Raw genomic sequence first — 17,138 nt, forward strand, 5'->3', positions numbered from 1 at the left:
TTTCCGAAGAAAGAAGAAATGTGCAACTTGTGTGTTCTTCATGTATTGTTGTGTTGTGGTTGAATTACAGAGGTGTGTGTGTGTGTGTGTGTGTGATGGGACAGGCTGAGATCCGGTGACTGAAGGCAGTGGACTGTAGCAGTGACTTTCTTCAGCTCTGTATAACCTCCAGACTAGCCTTATTAACTTCCTCTATTACTGTGCTTTGTCATGCATACTACACCACTTTTTCGGCTGTGTGTGGAATGAAACACTAGCATACTACTTACTGTACTGTATACTGCCTGCTCTATTTTTAAATAGTAGATTAAATGTACACTTTTTGCAACAACAAAAGTTTCAAACTGTAGCTGTCACATGATGTATTTTTATATACATGTAATTCAGTGGGTTGTTATCAAAAGGTTATGTTGCATAGTAGTCCAATTTAGTGTAAAAAGGGCAACTTTTCACAGTCTGATTAAATCAGTAAAGATATAGATAATTATACCCTACCCTAACCCAGTGCTTAATATTTTTTCCATGATTCTTTGATGAATAGAAAGTTCAAATTAACAACATTTATGTGAAATAGAAACCTTTTGTAGCATTATCTGTCTTTACTGTCACTTTTTAACAATTTAATGCATAATTTCATGATAGAATTATTATTAATAATAATAACAATAACAAAAATATTATTAAATTAATTACAATTATTATTATTAATAACACCAACAGCATATTAAACACAACATAGTGAAGTTATGTGACAATTAATTTTTGTTTTGATAATTATTTTACTATTTAGTCATTTAAATTTTAATTAATTGCTAAAGAATTAATAATAATGATGAAATAAAAATTATAATAATTGTATTTTTCATGATTAATATTATTAACAACACAAATGATAATTAGTATTATTACATTGATTAATAGTTAATTATGACCAGTTTGAAAATGACTGTCATGCTCACTCTGGGCGCAGGGAAAGGCAGAGGCAAGGAACTTCTCTTGAACACAGACTTTAATTTGGCAAACTTCGAACTCCCAGGAAACGTGGAGACAGCAACTGAAGATAGGGGTTTGACGATCAGACTGGACACAGAGGCAGGGAAACACAGGGTTTAAGAACACTGGGAAATTAACGAGGAAGAACAGAAACAGGTGCGGAGTAATTAAACACAGGGCTGGGGACTAATTAACTAATGGACAGGGAATGAGGACAGCCAAATAGGGACACGAGAGGAGGGGAAACACAAGACAAGGACTGACAATTACATTATGCTTCATTCATCACAGTGGAAATTAAAGGCATTAATATTATTTATTATTTATTTAGTCATTGAGCATACACTTTTATCCAAAGCGACTTACAAATGAGGACAACAGAAGCAATCAATTGTAGTATTAAAACAACTAAAAACAGATCCAAAACTAAAAGCTAAAACTTTATAAATACTACCTATACACATTTTAAAAAATAAAGAAATTAAATAAAAATGAAAATTTCAAAAATTTCAAAACTTAACATTTAAACTTAACATCGTGCAATGTGAACAGCATATTATCATGTCACAGTAATGATGCTAAAAATTCAGCTTTGCTTCACAATAATAGATGACATTTTAAAACATATTCAAATAAAAAATTTAATTATAATAATATTTTTCAATATTACTGTTTTTACTGTATTTTTGATCAAATAAATGCAGCCTTGGTGAGCAGAAGAGACTTCTTACTTTATCATATTTGTTACATACATTTTTAAGCCTCTAAAAATTGTCAAAATTAAATAATGACAAATGTATACAACAAAATTTAAAAACTTTACATTTAAATAAAAAAATAAATAAAAAAAATATAAAAACAATTCAAAATATTAAAGAACAAAAGGTATGAGTACAATAATGATTATAACATAACACTAAGCCCAAACACCACAAAAAAACTATATATGTATATGTACGACCACACACACATACATACATAAATATATATACATACACATTTATAAATTCAATATATATATCATTTCATTTCCATTTAGTTTGTTGAAGTATTAAAATAACTCAAATGAAATAAATCTAAAACTTAATAAAAGACCTATACAGACATAATAAATTTAACTAAATTTATTCAGACATTTTTTCAGACATTAACTAAAATTAAAATAGATAACAAATACAAATCACAACAGTATAGTTTATCAGTAATCCTAAGAAATAACACTGCCAAACACACATGCTAAAAACAACAACTTAATTACACATAGTAAGAAATGGTTATAAAAACTGAAACAGAAGTGAAACAAGTAGTAGAAAAGAGGAGAAATCAAAAATTATACTAATATCCTTTGCCAGTGTCCTAGCCCGGTGGAGTCGCACGGTAGAGTCGATGGTCTTTACACTCTTCGGTCATCACACAAGGAGGCCTTCACACGACAACTGCCGCGGTAAACTAAGCTTTTTTATACCCATCTAACAAAATACTAATTGAATTTAGCTGGACACACTTTCCTTATTTTTCCACAACAAATGGCCAAGCAAGCGCAGACACTGACAAGATACGCGAGACAGAACGAGACCAAATGCATTTTGCATTATGCAAAATTAATTATGCATTACATCATAGGATTTTACTACGGAACATTTAAAAATTCTCTAAAGGTCAAGGTAAAAAGGTAATAATGTTTGGTCACACCCACAGCACTTCATCACAGATTAAAACCCCTCCCACACTCCTGTGTCACACAGCTGTCTGTCCATCTCTCTATTCCACCTGCAGATCCACACCAACACACGGCTGCTGTGTTCAGACCTCAGGGCCTGTAGTGTAATCATATAATCCCAGCCTCCATCATCATAATGAGAGTAATAACGTAGCTTTATCTGCGGATCTTGAACGCACCTGCAGGTTTTATCATGGCTGAATTGGAGTTTACTGACAGCTATGATGCTCCTGAGGCCACTGCTAGGATGTTCCTGCCAAAATCCTCGTACCTTTCTGATAGGAATGCTGCGCTGTGAAGAGAAAAACACATTTCACCCTCTGACGCTCACATATTTAGGGCAGTGCTGGCACGCTACTTGAACAGTTTCTGTGGTTTGTGGTGGGCGGTATGCAAAATTTCTGTATGCATTGAAAAAATACATAGATGACCTATGACATTTGCAGAGGAGCGCAGTACACACACTTTCCAGGTTCAACTTCCAGTTTCAGCTCCAGTAACAGTGAATGAACCGTAATATCAGCTCTGATTTTTATCTCCTTCTTGACAGATTACTTCACTGAACATACAAAAGCTAAATGCATTTTTACACAAAACTGTTTATAAAAAGTTGTAAAAAAATAATATATATTTTTTTTTAGTTTGAATTGATAATTTAATTAATAATTAATTTTGCAGTATTTTATTATTAGTAGTAGTGTTATTATTATTATTATTATTATTATTATTATGTAAAGTAATTAATAATTATTATTTAAATTATTTAAAGTAGAAACAATTAGCTGTCAAATAACTTCACTATGTTGGATTTGAAATATGTGGCATTCAATTAACAAAAATGAAAAAACTAAAGAAAAAAAATGAACTAATATTTAAATAAAGAATATTATTATTATTATTATTAATGTAATTAAGAATTATTATTTAAATGAAAAAATTTTAAACAAGAATTTATTGTCAAATAAATTCACTATGCTGCATGTTTAATTTGAAACTTCACTATGTTTCACATTTAATAATGTGTCATCCAGTTAGCAAAATAACTAAATATCTAAGAACATTTTTATTTTATTTTATTATTTTGCTTACTTGTATGCACACATTGAGGTATGTGACAATGTATTTAAGACGATTTGATGTGTTTTTATAATTGCACATTTTAAGTATACAGTATATATACTTACTACAAGAGGCTGTGCTATACTGTAAATATAATCACAACTGAATATAAGGTATTGATTATGACTATAGACATATAGAGAATATTAAGGGTTTACAGACATTCTTCTGTTCGCAGGTAGTTTTCCATTTAAAACAAAGCCAAAAGCCTGTGCTATTTGAAATGTTCTCTCTCTTTCTTTCTCTCTCTCTCTCCCCCTCCCTCTCCCTCTCCCTCTCTCTGTCTGTGTCCAAAGACGGCTTACATCTGGATTAGAGGCTTTGTCATGCGTGACGTCCCTCCGGCCCTCAGTGCAGTGGCACACGTGTGTGTCGTTGTGTGTGAGTGCTTACAGCTTTAGCCACTCAAGAATGACGTCTCTGAGTGTTTTAGCATTCATTCATGACCGGACTACTGTCTGGAGCTCCAAACACACACACGGCATCCGCAGGCATTCGCTGGTGTGGGAAAATCTGTCCTGCGTGGGTTTAGTTGCACTTGAGGAAAGCGGTGAAGTGAGGCATATCTGCCTTTATGTGTGCAGTTATTCGTCCCACAGGACAGTACAGTTGCTCAGAGGCTTCTCTTTCATTGCTTAGGCTTCATAATAACTCTCACATGTGCTTCATTTAAATATCAATTTGTGGCTGATGTCTCACCTAAAATTATTCTGGAAAAAAATAGACATGAATTAAAGAATAGTACGAGTATAGACCTGTAAAATATCAATAGTGTATGATGATCATTTCATAAATAATGTAATTAAGCATCTCAGATCGTTTGGTCTTGGGACGTTGGATGAAACTTTTGATTGCAAACTTAATTTGGCAAATCGGAGCATGGTTTGAGATGTTGTGAAGATCTTGTCTTGTTTTAAGGAGAAACTGAGAAGAAGTAGACTTCAGCAACAGAGAAATATAATGAATTTGATGATGTTTACATTTCTATTGAAATCTTTGACTTTTGTTTGTAGACTTTGAAAGCAGGAGACTTCTCCGTTTGCTGTCTGTTGCTGTTTAGGAGAAATGTTTGAGTTCATATTGAGATCTCTGACTTTTGATTGAAAATGTTGGTAATTTGGCAAATCTGAGCACAGTTTAAGGTATTGTTGAGCTCTTGTTTTGTTTCAAAATCGTGAATCGAATCGAATCGTGAGTTGGGTGAATTGTTACATCCCTATGATGAATTTGATGAGATGTTTGTGTACTTAAAAAATCTCTGTTTGCTCTCTATTTGATCCATTGCTGTCCAACTAGTTGAGAAATTAAGGAATTAAAGAATATTGTCTATATATATACACTCACCTAAAGGATTATTAGGAACACATACTAATACTGTGTTTGACCCCCTTTCGCCTTCAGAACTGCCTTAATTCTACGTGGCATTGATTCAACAAGGTGCTGAAAGCATTCTTTAGAAATGTTGGCTCATATTGATAGGATAGCATCTTGCAGTTGATGGAGATTTGTGGGATGCACATCCAGGGCACGAAGCTCCCGTTCCACCACATCCCAAAGATGCTCTATTGGGTTGAGATCTGGTGACTGTGGGGGCCATTTTAGTACAGTGAACTCATTGTCATGTTCAAGAAACCAATTTGAAATGATTCGAGCTTTGTGACATGGTGCATTATCCTGCTGGAAGTAGCCATCAGAGGATGGGTACATGGTGGTCATAAAGGGATGGACATGGTCAGAAACAATGCTCAGGTAGGCCGTGGCATTTAAACGATGCCCAATTGGCACTAAGGGGCCTAAAGTGTGCCAAGAAAACATCCCCCACACCATTACACCACCACCACCAGCCTGCACAGTGGTAACAAGGCATGATGGATCCATGTTCTCATTCTGTTTACGCCAAATTCTGACTCTACCATCTGAATGTCTCAACAGAAATCGAGACTCATCAGACCAGGCAACATTTTTCTAGTCTTCAACCGTCCAATTTTGGTGAGCTCGTGCAAATTGTAGCCTCTTTTTCCTATTTGTAGTGGAGATGAGTGGTACCCGGTGGGGTCTTCTGCTGTTGTAGCCCATCCGCCTCAAGGTTGTGCGTGTTGTGGCTTCACAAATGCTTTGCTGCATACCTCGGTTGTAACGAGTGGTTATTTCAGTCAAAGTTGCTCTTCTATCAGCTTGAATCAGTCGGCCCATTCTCCTCTGACCTCTAGCATCAACAAGGCATTTTCGCCCACAGGACTGCCGCATACTGGATGTTTTTCCCTTTTCACACCATTCTTTGTAAACCCTAGAAATGGTTGTGCATGAAAATCCCAGTAACTGAGCAGATTGTGAAATACTCAGACCGGCCCGTCTGGCACCAACAACCATGCCACACTCAAAATTGCTTAAATCACCTTTCTTTCCCATTCTGACATTCAGTTTGGAGTTCAGGAGATTGTCTTGACCAGGACCACACCCCTAAATGCATTGAAGCAACTGCCATGTGATTGGTTGATTAGATAATTGCATTAATGAGAAATTGAACAGGTGTTCCTAATAATCCTTTAGGTGAGTGTATATCTCTCTGACTTTTGGTTGAAAATGTTGGTATTTTGGCAAATCTGAGCACAGTTTAAGATGTTTTCTAAAACTCTACTGGAGTCGTTCTTGCAGAAGAAACATCTAAGAACAAGGAAACTTTATCAAAGTTCCCAGTTTAATCTTAGTGGTGTCTATAAGAAACAACTGAGAAATATAATGCATTTGATGAATTGTTTCACTGTGAAATCTTTGGTTTTTGAAAACTTTTCTTGGCAAAACTGTTTGAGAGTTGGTTGTTGAGATCTTTTCTGAAACTTTGTAGACTTTGAAAGCAAAAACACCTGTTTGCTCTATAGCAGTCTAGGAAAAGCAGTTGCGGAATTGAGGAAGTCTTAAGATTGTGATGAGAAATGTGACTTCATACTGAGATGTTTGACTTTTGTTTGTAGACTTTGAAATCAGAGAAACAGTTGAGAAATGGAGGAATTAGAGAAGATTTAAGAATTTGATGAGAAATGTTTGAGTTTATATTGAAATCTCTGACTTTTGTCTTGACAAATCAGTTTGAGATCTTTTCTGAAAACTCTTCTGGAGTTTTATTTGCAGAAAAAGCATCTGAGAACAAGAATGTTCTTCATTTGCTCTCAGTTTAATCTTAATGCCGTCTAGGAGAAACAACTGAGAAATAATTAATTTGATGAGGAGCTTGAGTTCATACTGAAATCTCTGACTTCTTTGTTTGCTCTCCGTTCAATCTCTTGCTGTTTAGGAGAACCGGTTGAGGTATTAAAGAATTTAAAAAGATGAATATAAAGAATTTTATGAGAAATATTTGAGATCTCTGAGTTTTGTGCAGATTTGCCAAGACAGTTGTTTTGAGATTTATTTCTTTTTTTGAGGAGCTAAATCTGAAAAGTCTCCTGTCTTTATGGGCTGTTGCAAAACCATTGAGAGAGATTTTTCTTTTTCTTTTTTTTCCGGGTCTCTTGTATCAGAAGTCTGCGGAGTAGTTTAAAACAGCGAGGGACGTTGTTGAAGTGTGCTGATGTGTGGTAGTGCATTGTAAGAGGGAACACTGTGGGAACGCAGGAGCTGTTTGTGTATTTCCTGCAGAGAAACTTCGACATGGGAACGCAAAGTTGCGCTAACAAAGCGTGGCAACCCCTTACCGACTTCAGAGGCCCGGGGCGAAGACGGGGGAGGGGTGAAGTCAACCGTCAAGAACCACCCCACCAATCACTGCAGCCAAGAGAGGCGCAGGAGGCAAAGCCTGCCGATCCACTGCAGGGCTCGGATCCAAGCATGCCATTCAGCTGATAGAGATGAGCGTGGCCTGACATGTCGAGGTCTTCATCGCTAGCTCACTTCTGCTTGACACACTGTGGGAGAGATGAGAAATTAGTAATTCATTAGTGAATAAACACGAGGAATAATGGTCTTCATGAAGTCCTGTAGGTGTTTTCTCATCCTGCGTGTTTGCTGAAGGTTTAGTATCCGTGGATTGCGCTGAAGGTCACAGTCGTGTTGGCTTGTAAAGTTTGTGTAGTATCACATGACTTATAAAGATTATGAGCGCTTTCATACAGGGCACTAGGTCTGCCAAACTGTGAAAATATAGACAAAAGCATCATAAAAGTTGTCTGTATGAGTTGTGAGGTATATATCAAGCCTTAAGCCATAGCTTTGTGTAAGGAACAGACCAAAATGTCAGTCATTATTGCATAAATGTCAGGTTTTCCTTTGTTTAAATAATATATATATATATATATATATACACACACACTCACTGGCCATTTTATTAGGTACACCTTGCTGGTACCGGGTTGGACCTCCTTTTACCTTCAGAACTGCCTTAATTCTTCGTGGCACAGATTCAACAAGGTGTTGGAAACATTCCTCAGAGATTTTGGTCCATATTGACATGATAGCATCACGCAGTTGCTGCAGATTTGTCGGCTGCACATCCATGATGCGAATCTTTCGTTCCATCACATCCCAAAGGTGCTCTACTGGACTGAGATCTGGTGACTGTGGATTTTGGTGAGCCTGTGCGAATATCAACAAGGCATTTTCGTCCACACAACTGCCGCTCACTGGATATTTTCTCTTTTTCGGACCATTCTCTGTAAACCCTAGAGATGGTTGTGCGTGAAAATCCCAGTAGATCAGCAGTTTTTGAAATACTCAGACCAGCCCGTCTGGCACCAACAACCATTCCATGTCATATCCCACGCTCTGAGCTGATTGATGTGGGTGAAAGGTTTGATCTGGTTTCTTCAAGCGAAGCGGAAACACGCCCCGCTCCCAGCAGCATGTGACTCCAAATAGACGCTCGTGTTCTTGCCGTGATCCCGGGCCCTGTGGCGCCCATCGGTGACCCCCGCTCGAGCCTCGGGCTTCAGAAAGCGGACGGATCAATGTGGCTTTGTATGTGTGAAAGGGTACCAGATTCCAGTCCGGGGGCAAACAGACAGGTTTAATGACTCTGAAGTGAAGTTTTCACATGTTTTGTGTCTGATCAATGCAATATTTTGTTGAAGAGCTGATGCAGATTTCTGTGTTGATGTGAGCTCATTTCGCTGCTTATTCTACCACTTAGTGGAGAAAGGACATAACTGTTTATTTTCCCACTGCAAACATACAGTACATACGCACTTTAAACTTCAGACTTGTTGGATCTACTTACGTTTTCCTCACACTGTCTTCATTGTCTTCTTGAATCCTCTTTGAGCTGGACAAATTCGTCCTGTGTTTATTAGTGTATAACATATTAAATTTGGTGCATAACAATGTACTACAAACATTATTCCTCAAATTATTGTCTTGTTTAAGCGAGATGTTAATTTGCTAATTGAACAGTCAACAACCACATAGCAGGAGTCTTGCAAATGAATAGCAACACACTAAAACTAACCAGAACACCTTAGCAATTAGAAATGTATTTTTTAACATCGTCTCTTTTTTTATCTAAAAAAAATAGTTCATTTTTAAAAATGATAACATTGGATGAAAATTCAAATCAGTGGTCTAGAAAAAAGCAGTTATATTATGGAGTGTGTCGCCCTCCCATGGTGGCTGCCATGTTGAGTGTTTGAAACGGCAAGACACTTCATATAACACTTTAAAAATTATTTATTTATTGGCAACTAATATGTCTGCATATTAGTTAAATACACAAACAGCTCCTGCGTTCCCACAGTGTTCCCTCTTACAATGCACTACCACACATCAGCACACTTCAACAACGTCCCTCGCTGTTTTAAACTACTCTACTCTACTTAAATATATCTATTTTCTATGTGAATATATTTTAAAATGTAATTTTTATTATAATAGCAAAGCTGATTTTCCAGCATCATTATACCAGTCTTCAGTGTCACATGATCCTTCAGAAATCATTCTATGATGATTTGCTGTTTAAGAAAAAAATATTATTATTATCAATGTTGAAAACACTTTTTTTCTCTCTCTCTCTATTGATCTTTAATGAATAGAAAGTTTTTTTTTTTTAAAAACTGCATTTATTTGAAATAGAAATTTAGAAACATTTTAAATGTTTGTTTTTTAAATCAATTTAATGCATCCTTGCTGAATTAAAGTATTAATTTCTTTAAAAACCAGGAGTGTATAAGAAAAGTTTAACAAACTGTTTGCTTTGTGAGAAATATGAGTCCTACAGCATCAGTAGCCTAATCATTATTTGCATGTCTGTTTTTATCCGCAGGATTCTGATGCCTCTGTTTGATCCAGACTCTGGACTACTTATTGTGTCTGGAAATGTATGTGACCATTTATTAACATATTTTAAGATATTTTTTAATGACTGGATTTCTTTATCTTCAATATGAATACTATTATTAATGCTATTTTCTCAGGGTGAGAGTGTGATCGACTGTTTCGAGGTGAACAGCAGTGAGCCCTTCCTGTCTCAAGGTAGCACGGACTCTTTTTCTTGATGCTCTTGCTCTTTTTCATGTTTCATGAAGCTGATCTCTCTCTGTCGTTTTCAGTGAGTCACTGTTTGACGGATGTGTCGACTCGTGGCGTGGCTCTGGTGCCGAAGCTCGCTCTGGACGTCAGCTGCTGTGAGGTTTTGCGTCTGATGCAGCTCACCAATAACTTCATAGTGCCCATCAGCTACCAGGTGCCTCGCAAGGTGAGAATGAACACATCCAGGTCTGCTAAACTGACTGTAAATGTAAAAGCTCCTAATGTACTTTGATTATCTTACTCTGGTTATGATTGATAAGCTGAGAACATGTAGCAGGGAAGTGATTTCCGTATTTTCCGACCTGTATGATGTACATGAATTGCGTAATTCCACATTTGTAATGAGAATCATTTATACAAATATCAACAAAACTGAATCTGTAAAGTCTCATAGTGGTTTTCTGCTTTTTTATGGTTAAATGTTTGACAGCAAATTGAATCAGCTATAAAAGTATTGCTATTTTAATTTGACTATTCTGTAAAATAAAATATTTTTCTTCTTAATCAATACTTAAATTTTTTTACAGTAGCATTAATGCAATATTAATATATTTCTTTATTAATTTGCTTAAGTTTTAACATTTAAATAGTAATCAAATAAAACAAAAAACATTATTATTATTATTAATAATATAATAAATTATTATTATTAATACAAGAAGTTGATATATCTATAAAAAATAATATTATAATTTTCCTATTGTTTTATTAAAAATATATTATTTTTAATTATTTTATTTCAGTACAGTAGTATTTTGCAATAGTAATATATTTATTCATTCATTTGTTTAATTTTTAGAATTTAAATAGTAATAAAATGAAATTATAATATAATGATTTATTATTATCATTAATATTATTTCTTTATTATTATTATACTTTTTTTATTTTGACTACAATATTATTATTGCAGTAGTAATATATATCCTTGTTGAACTGTTTAATTTAATAATTTAAATACTAATAACACAAAACTACTAATGATATTATTATTATTATAATAGTCATACTGAATGAGTAGGTAAAATAGTTTTTCCTTCTTTTTTTGTACAAAATCAGCGTGTCTGAGCATGTTGAATGTTTTAGTTGTTTTGTGTGTATCAGGCAGGACAGGACTTCCATGTAGACTTGTATCCGGACACTGTGGGTCACACTCCGGCCATGACGGCAGAGGAATGGTGGAAAGGAGAGAACAAGCAGGTGCTGACCATTTCTATTTTAGTCATGGGGAATTCAATGGATAGCAAAGGATTTCTTACGGAAATTATAGTCAAGCTATATTAACTTTTTAAGATATGCTTAACTCCTTAACACTTTTACAGGTGGAGCGAGTCAGTCTTCACCCAAGCAAGAGGCCAAAACCGGCTGCTCCATCAGCTCAGGAGACAAAACCAAAGGATCTTCCCCGTGGCAAGAGCAAAGAGGTCTGTGGGAGGAACATGAGGAGAAAAGTTTACTTTACAGAAATGATGGTCTTACAGTGTATTTCTGTGTTTTTCTCAGGAGGCCTCGACCTCCAGCAGTCCCCTCAGCACCCCCAGCAGCAGTGCCGCCCCGTCCCGCTCCCCGTCCTCCACCAGCGGCCTGTCGTCCGGCTTCCTGCCGAGCCCCAGCCCCAGCCAGAGCTCCCGCGCCATCCAGAGCATGCTCGGTCACTCACACTGACTTTATATGCATTTGCATTTAATTAAGTTAAAAAATATATGTTTTTTTTTTTTTTTAAATTAATAATAATATTTTGATAGTATGTCTTTAAATAATAGAATAAAAGTTTGTAGTATGTAAACCTCAGTAGCAAAAATTGCCAGTAGAGGTGAGAATGTTCTACTATACAATATTATTATCACACTTGTAAGATATTACTTTATTAGTTTGTTTCATCATTTCAGAAGTGATAAGAGGAAACCATAATAATGATAATTAATAGTAATAATTTTTTTTGATTCATTTCTGTGAATCATTTCTTTCGCGCTGTCCATTTCAGTCAGTAGATTTTATAATGATTGATGTGCATAATCTCCCTATATATTAATATACTCTTATTATTATGTCTTTTTATATTATTAAAATTATTCAGTTATTAAATATGCTTATTATTAAATATGGATATAGAAATACATTATTACATATATATAGTATATACACACACACACTATTATAATGTACTCTTATAATATAAAAGTTATCTGATGAACACACAGTGTAAAAAAACAGCCATTTCTGTAAATTTTGATCAATTTAATGCATCTTTGCTAAATATACAAAGTCTTACTGCCCCCAAAGTGATGCCAAATATCATCAAAAAGCTGAACCATATCAAGAAAGAATGTTTTTGGCTGTGTAAATCTCCCAGCTCTTGTAATGAATGGCTTTCTGTGATTCTCAGGCCCGAGCTCCAAGTTTCGTCACATCCATGGGGCCATTTTGCACCGGGACACTCACATCACCAACCTGCGCGGGCTTCATCTGACCACACCAGGAGAGTGTGACGGCTTCTGTGCCAACGGCCAGCGTGTGGCAGTGCCTCTCGCCATCGCCGGAGGGCAGATCGCTGTATTTGAGGTGCATTACTGCATTCACTTCACTTTTCTTCTAAGTCTTTGATTCGTTTACAGTATCTAACTGCTCCGTCTGTCTGCTTCTACAGCTGTCCCAACCTGGAAAACTGCCGGACACCGCCCTGCCCACCATCCAGAACTCCGTCAATGTGGCCGACTTCTGCTGGGACCCCTTTGACACACACAAGCTGGTTGTGGGTGAGTTTTCATTGGCCATTAAAAATAACTATATAAAAGTGATTGCTCTGATTCTGGATTCTGATTGGTCAATACAGAGTTACAGCCGTAATGCTATATAGTAACAGCTATTCACAGTGCCTGGTTACATCATGTAATCTGGGTTAATCATATTCCAAAAATTCAATACTTGTAATTAGATTATACAGTATTACATTTTAAAATCCTCATAATCAGGCTACAGTTATTTTTTTTTTATTGATTACATGATTAGATATTATTCACACAATAGCAATAAATTATTCATAATTTATTGATTCTCCCTAATTCTTCTTTTTCATTAAACTCAAAAAACCCCTGCAGTTCCTTCACAAACCCCAGTTTGGGAAACCTTGACGTAATATAATATTTAATGCACTTCATTTTGTTAATCATAATGAATGGAATATATTTTCTTTCTCTTTGTATTTTTTATATCAATGTGGTACAAGATTATCCTGTTTAATCAATGTGATAAATGTGTAAAGTAGTCTGATTATATGACCTAAAATGAGTAATGTAATGGATTACGTTACTGCCTACAGTTTTTATCATGCAATTTGGAATCAGTAACGGGAATACAATTTGCTTGTAATTTACCCAGCACTGGCTATTCATCTACATGTACCTCCGTGATTTTCAACCAGGGATACATGAGTTTAAATCTTAGGAACACATCCAAGTCATAGTTTTCCTCAAAATCAAAAGAAAATGTACAGTAGTTTGTAGCAAATTAAGTGTTTTAAGAACAGTTGTATCTTTAGGCGTCTCTTGAAAAGAAACCTAATTACCTGCTGTCTGAGCACTGAAATCTGAATGTCATCACTGCTCTCTGATGTGTCTGTCTCAAAGCTGGTGATGATGCTAAGATCCGCGTATGGCAGATTCCCAAAGAAGGCCTGACCGAAACCCTGACTGAGCCAGAGTGTGTGCTGCGTGGTAAGAAACTGGCTCATGTGACCTCTGAACTGTATAAGTAGTCATTCTGTAGTGTTTGATTGACACACACCTTGACCAATTACAGGACACACGGAGAAGATTTACTCCATCAAGTTCCACCCCCATGCGTCCGGCCTGCTGGCGTCCTCCTCCTACGACCTCACAGTGAGACTGTGGAACCTGGAGACGGGAGAGGAAGTCAAACGACTCAGCGGACATCAGGACCAGGTCTGTCTGTCTGTCTGTCTGTCTGTCTGTCTGTCTGTCTGTCTGTCTGTCTGTCTGTCTGTCTGTCTGTCTATCTATCTATCTATCTATCTATCTATCTATCTATCTATCTATCTATCTATCTATCTATTTGTCTGTCTGTCTGTCTGTCTGTCTGTCTGTCTATCATCTGTTTGTCTGTCTGTCTATTGTCTGTCTGTCTGTCTTTCTGTCTATCTATCATCTGTCTGTCTGTCTGTCTGTCTATCATCTGTTTGTCCGTCTGTCTGTCTGTCTTTCTGTCTATCTATCATCTGTTTGTCTGTCTGTCTGTGTGTCTATCTATCGTCGTTGTCTGTCTGTCTGTCTATCTATCTATCTATCTATCATCTGTTTGTCTGTCTGTCTGTCTATCATCTGTCTGTCTGTCTGTCTGTCTGTCTGTCTGTCTGTCTATCTATCATCTGTCTGTCTGTCTGTCTGTCTGACTGTCTGTCTATCATCTGTTTGTCTGTCTGTCTGTCTATTGTCTGTCTGTCTGTCTATCTATCATCTGTCTGTCTGTCTGTCTGTCTGTCTGTCTGACTGTCTGTCTATCATCTGTTTGTCTGTCTGTCTGTCTGTCTGTCTGTCTGTCTATCTATCATCTGTCTGTCTGTCTGTCTGACTGTCTGTCTATCATCTGTTTGTCTGTCTGTCTGTCTATTGTCTGTCTGTCTGTCTATCTATCATCTGTTTGTCTGTCTGTCTGCCTATTGTCTGTCTGTCTATCTATCATCTGTTTGTCTGTCTGTCTGTCTGTCTATCTATCATCTGTCCGTCTGTCTGTCTATTGTCTGTCTGTCTATCTATCATCTGTCTGTCTGTCTGTCTGTCTATCTATCATCTGTCCGTCTGTCTGTCTATTGTCTGTCTGTCTATCTATCATCTGTTTGTCTGTCTGTCTGTCTATCTATCATCTGTCTGTCTGTCTGTCTATCTATCATCTGTTTGCCTGTCTGTCTGTCTGTCTATCTATCATCTGTTTGTCTGTCTGTCTGTCTGTCTGTCTGACTGACTGTCTGTCTGTCTGTCTGACTGTCTGTCTATCTATCATCTGTTTGTCTGTCTGTCTGTCTATCTATCGTCGTCGTCGTCTATCTATCTATCTATCTATCTATCTATCTATCTATCTATCTATCTATCTATCTATCTATCTATCTATCTATCTATCTATCTATCTATCTATCTATGTGTCTGTCTGTCTGTCTGTCTGTCTATCGTCTGTCTGTCTGTCTATCTATCATCCATCTGTTCATCTATCGTCTGTATGTCTGTCTATCTGTCTTGTCTAGCCAATTTTGTAGACATCAAGGCAGCTTACAATGTTCTCTCTTAGATATTTGGCATGGCTTGGAGTCCAGATGGGAAACTGCTGGCCACTGTGTGTAAGGACGGAAAAGTGCGGCTGTACGACCCACGCAAGTCCACCTTGCCCGTCCAGGTTAGTTCAGCATCCGATTAATAATATTAAACTTCAAAAGCAAACTAAATTGTATCTTTTTGACAAAGTTTTACCTTCTTTTTCTATGCAGGAGGGCCCAGGACCTGAGGGCCATAGAGGAGCCCGTGTAGTGTGGGTCTGTGATGGCAAGTACCTGCTGGTTTCAGGATTCGACAGGTACTATATACCGCAAATTTAGCCAAAATGATCATAATATTGTTGCTAGCAGTACCTCTCTGGCGCTAAAAGAGTTTTAATGGCTTATTTCCTTTACAGCCGCAGTGAAAGGCAGCTGTACCTGTTCTCCACTGAGTCCTTGGCATCCGGGTCTGTGGCTTCAGCGCCCGCTGATGTGTCTCCCTCGACCCTTATCCCATTCTACGATCCCGACACCAGTGTCCTCATCCTCACTGGCAAGGTGTGTGAGTGTGTGTCTTTGCTGAGCATTAAAATTGGCTATTGGTTTATAGTAACAAACAGATTCATGCAACAGTTTGTGTATTTGTCCTTTGGTCTTTCAGGGTGACACACGTGTTTATATATACGAGATCGTGCCTGAAGCGCCGTACTTCATGGAATGTAGTAGTTTTCATTCCTCTGAACCACACAAGGTATTATTGTTGGTGCTGTTGTGATATTATTGATGATACGGAAAGCAGACTGTTTAACTAATGTCTTACCGTGTCGTCACAGGGGTTGTGTTTCCTGCCGAAGGCTGAATGTGATGTGCGTGATGTGGAAGTGGCTCGAGCCATCCGACTTGGCAAGACCACCATTGAACCCGTGGCCTTCAGAGTGCCTCGTGTCAAAGTAAGAGTGACCCTCATACCAGAATCTGAAAACTAATTATTAGTATTATTAATTTTATTATATTTTTAAATTACATTGTATCTATATTTCTGGAAACCTTAAGCTTGATCATTTTTAAGTACTTTTTCAGCTTTATATATAGTGTTTGTTTCTCATGCTGAATGAACAAATGTAAACATTTGAATCTGTCTTCGCTCTACAGAAAGAGTTTTTCCAGGATGATGTTTTCCCGGAGACTGCAGTGTGGTGGGAAGCATCTCTGACCGCTGCTGCCTGGCTCTCTGGATCCAACGGACAGCACCGCAAAATCAGCCTGCGGCCCAAAGACATGATGCCCGGTACAGCTCAACATCCCCAAACACAACTCAAAGAATACCTGTCCAAGAATCTGCTCTATGCATGTAGTGTTACAATACCCTTCCTTATGATCTGTTTTCTTTCAGTGAGTGAAGCACCAAAAGAGGCTCCTGTTAGGAAGTACCTGCCCTCCTCTGTCTATCTGGAGGAAAAAACTGATGAACAGAAGAAAGAGGAGGTATCTCTGTCTGTCTGTCTCTCTGTCTTTCTATTATTTGTTTGT

At 37.1% G+C, this 17,138-nt stretch overlaps 1 protein-coding gene across 1 annotated transcript in view; it reads left to right on the plus strand.

Annotated features, from left to right (window-relative positions):
• The window catches only part of LOC306864209 (coronin-7-like), a 157,526-nt gene that overhangs the window by 136,970 nt on the left and 3,418 nt on the right, over window positions 1–17,138 (plus strand). Inside the window, exons 10-26 of the mRNA XM_079408039.1 lie at window positions 10,080–10,134; window positions 10,231–10,288; window positions 10,366–10,511; window positions 11,450–11,545; window positions 11,668–11,769; window positions 11,849–11,996; window positions 12,732–12,907; window positions 12,993–13,101; window positions 13,972–14,058; window positions 14,144–14,286; window positions 15,644–15,748; window positions 15,840–15,925; window positions 16,025–16,166; window positions 16,270–16,359; window positions 16,442–16,558; window positions 16,761–16,896; window positions 17,002–17,093. Coding sequence (XP_079264165.1) covers window positions 10,080–10,134; window positions 10,231–10,288; window positions 10,366–10,511; window positions 11,450–11,545; window positions 11,668–11,769; window positions 11,849–11,996; window positions 12,732–12,907; window positions 12,993–13,101; window positions 13,972–14,058; window positions 14,144–14,286; window positions 15,644–15,748; window positions 15,840–15,925; window positions 16,025–16,166; window positions 16,270–16,359; window positions 16,442–16,558; window positions 16,761–16,896; window positions 17,002–17,093 — 1,888 coding nt within the window. The remainder of the gene's footprint in view (window positions 1–10,079; window positions 10,135–10,230; window positions 10,289–10,365; window positions 10,512–11,449; window positions 11,546–11,667; window positions 11,770–11,848; window positions 11,997–12,731; window positions 12,908–12,992; window positions 13,102–13,971; window positions 14,059–14,143; window positions 14,287–15,643; window positions 15,749–15,839; window positions 15,926–16,024; window positions 16,167–16,269; window positions 16,360–16,441; window positions 16,559–16,760; window positions 16,897–17,001; window positions 17,094–17,138) is intronic.

The sequence above is a fragment of the Barbus barbus genome (assembly GCF_936440315.1).
Source record: "Barbus barbus genome assembly, chromosome: 4".
In the NCBI taxonomy this organism is placed as follows: Eukaryota; Metazoa; Chordata; class Actinopteri; order Cypriniformes; family Cyprinidae; genus Barbus; species Barbus barbus.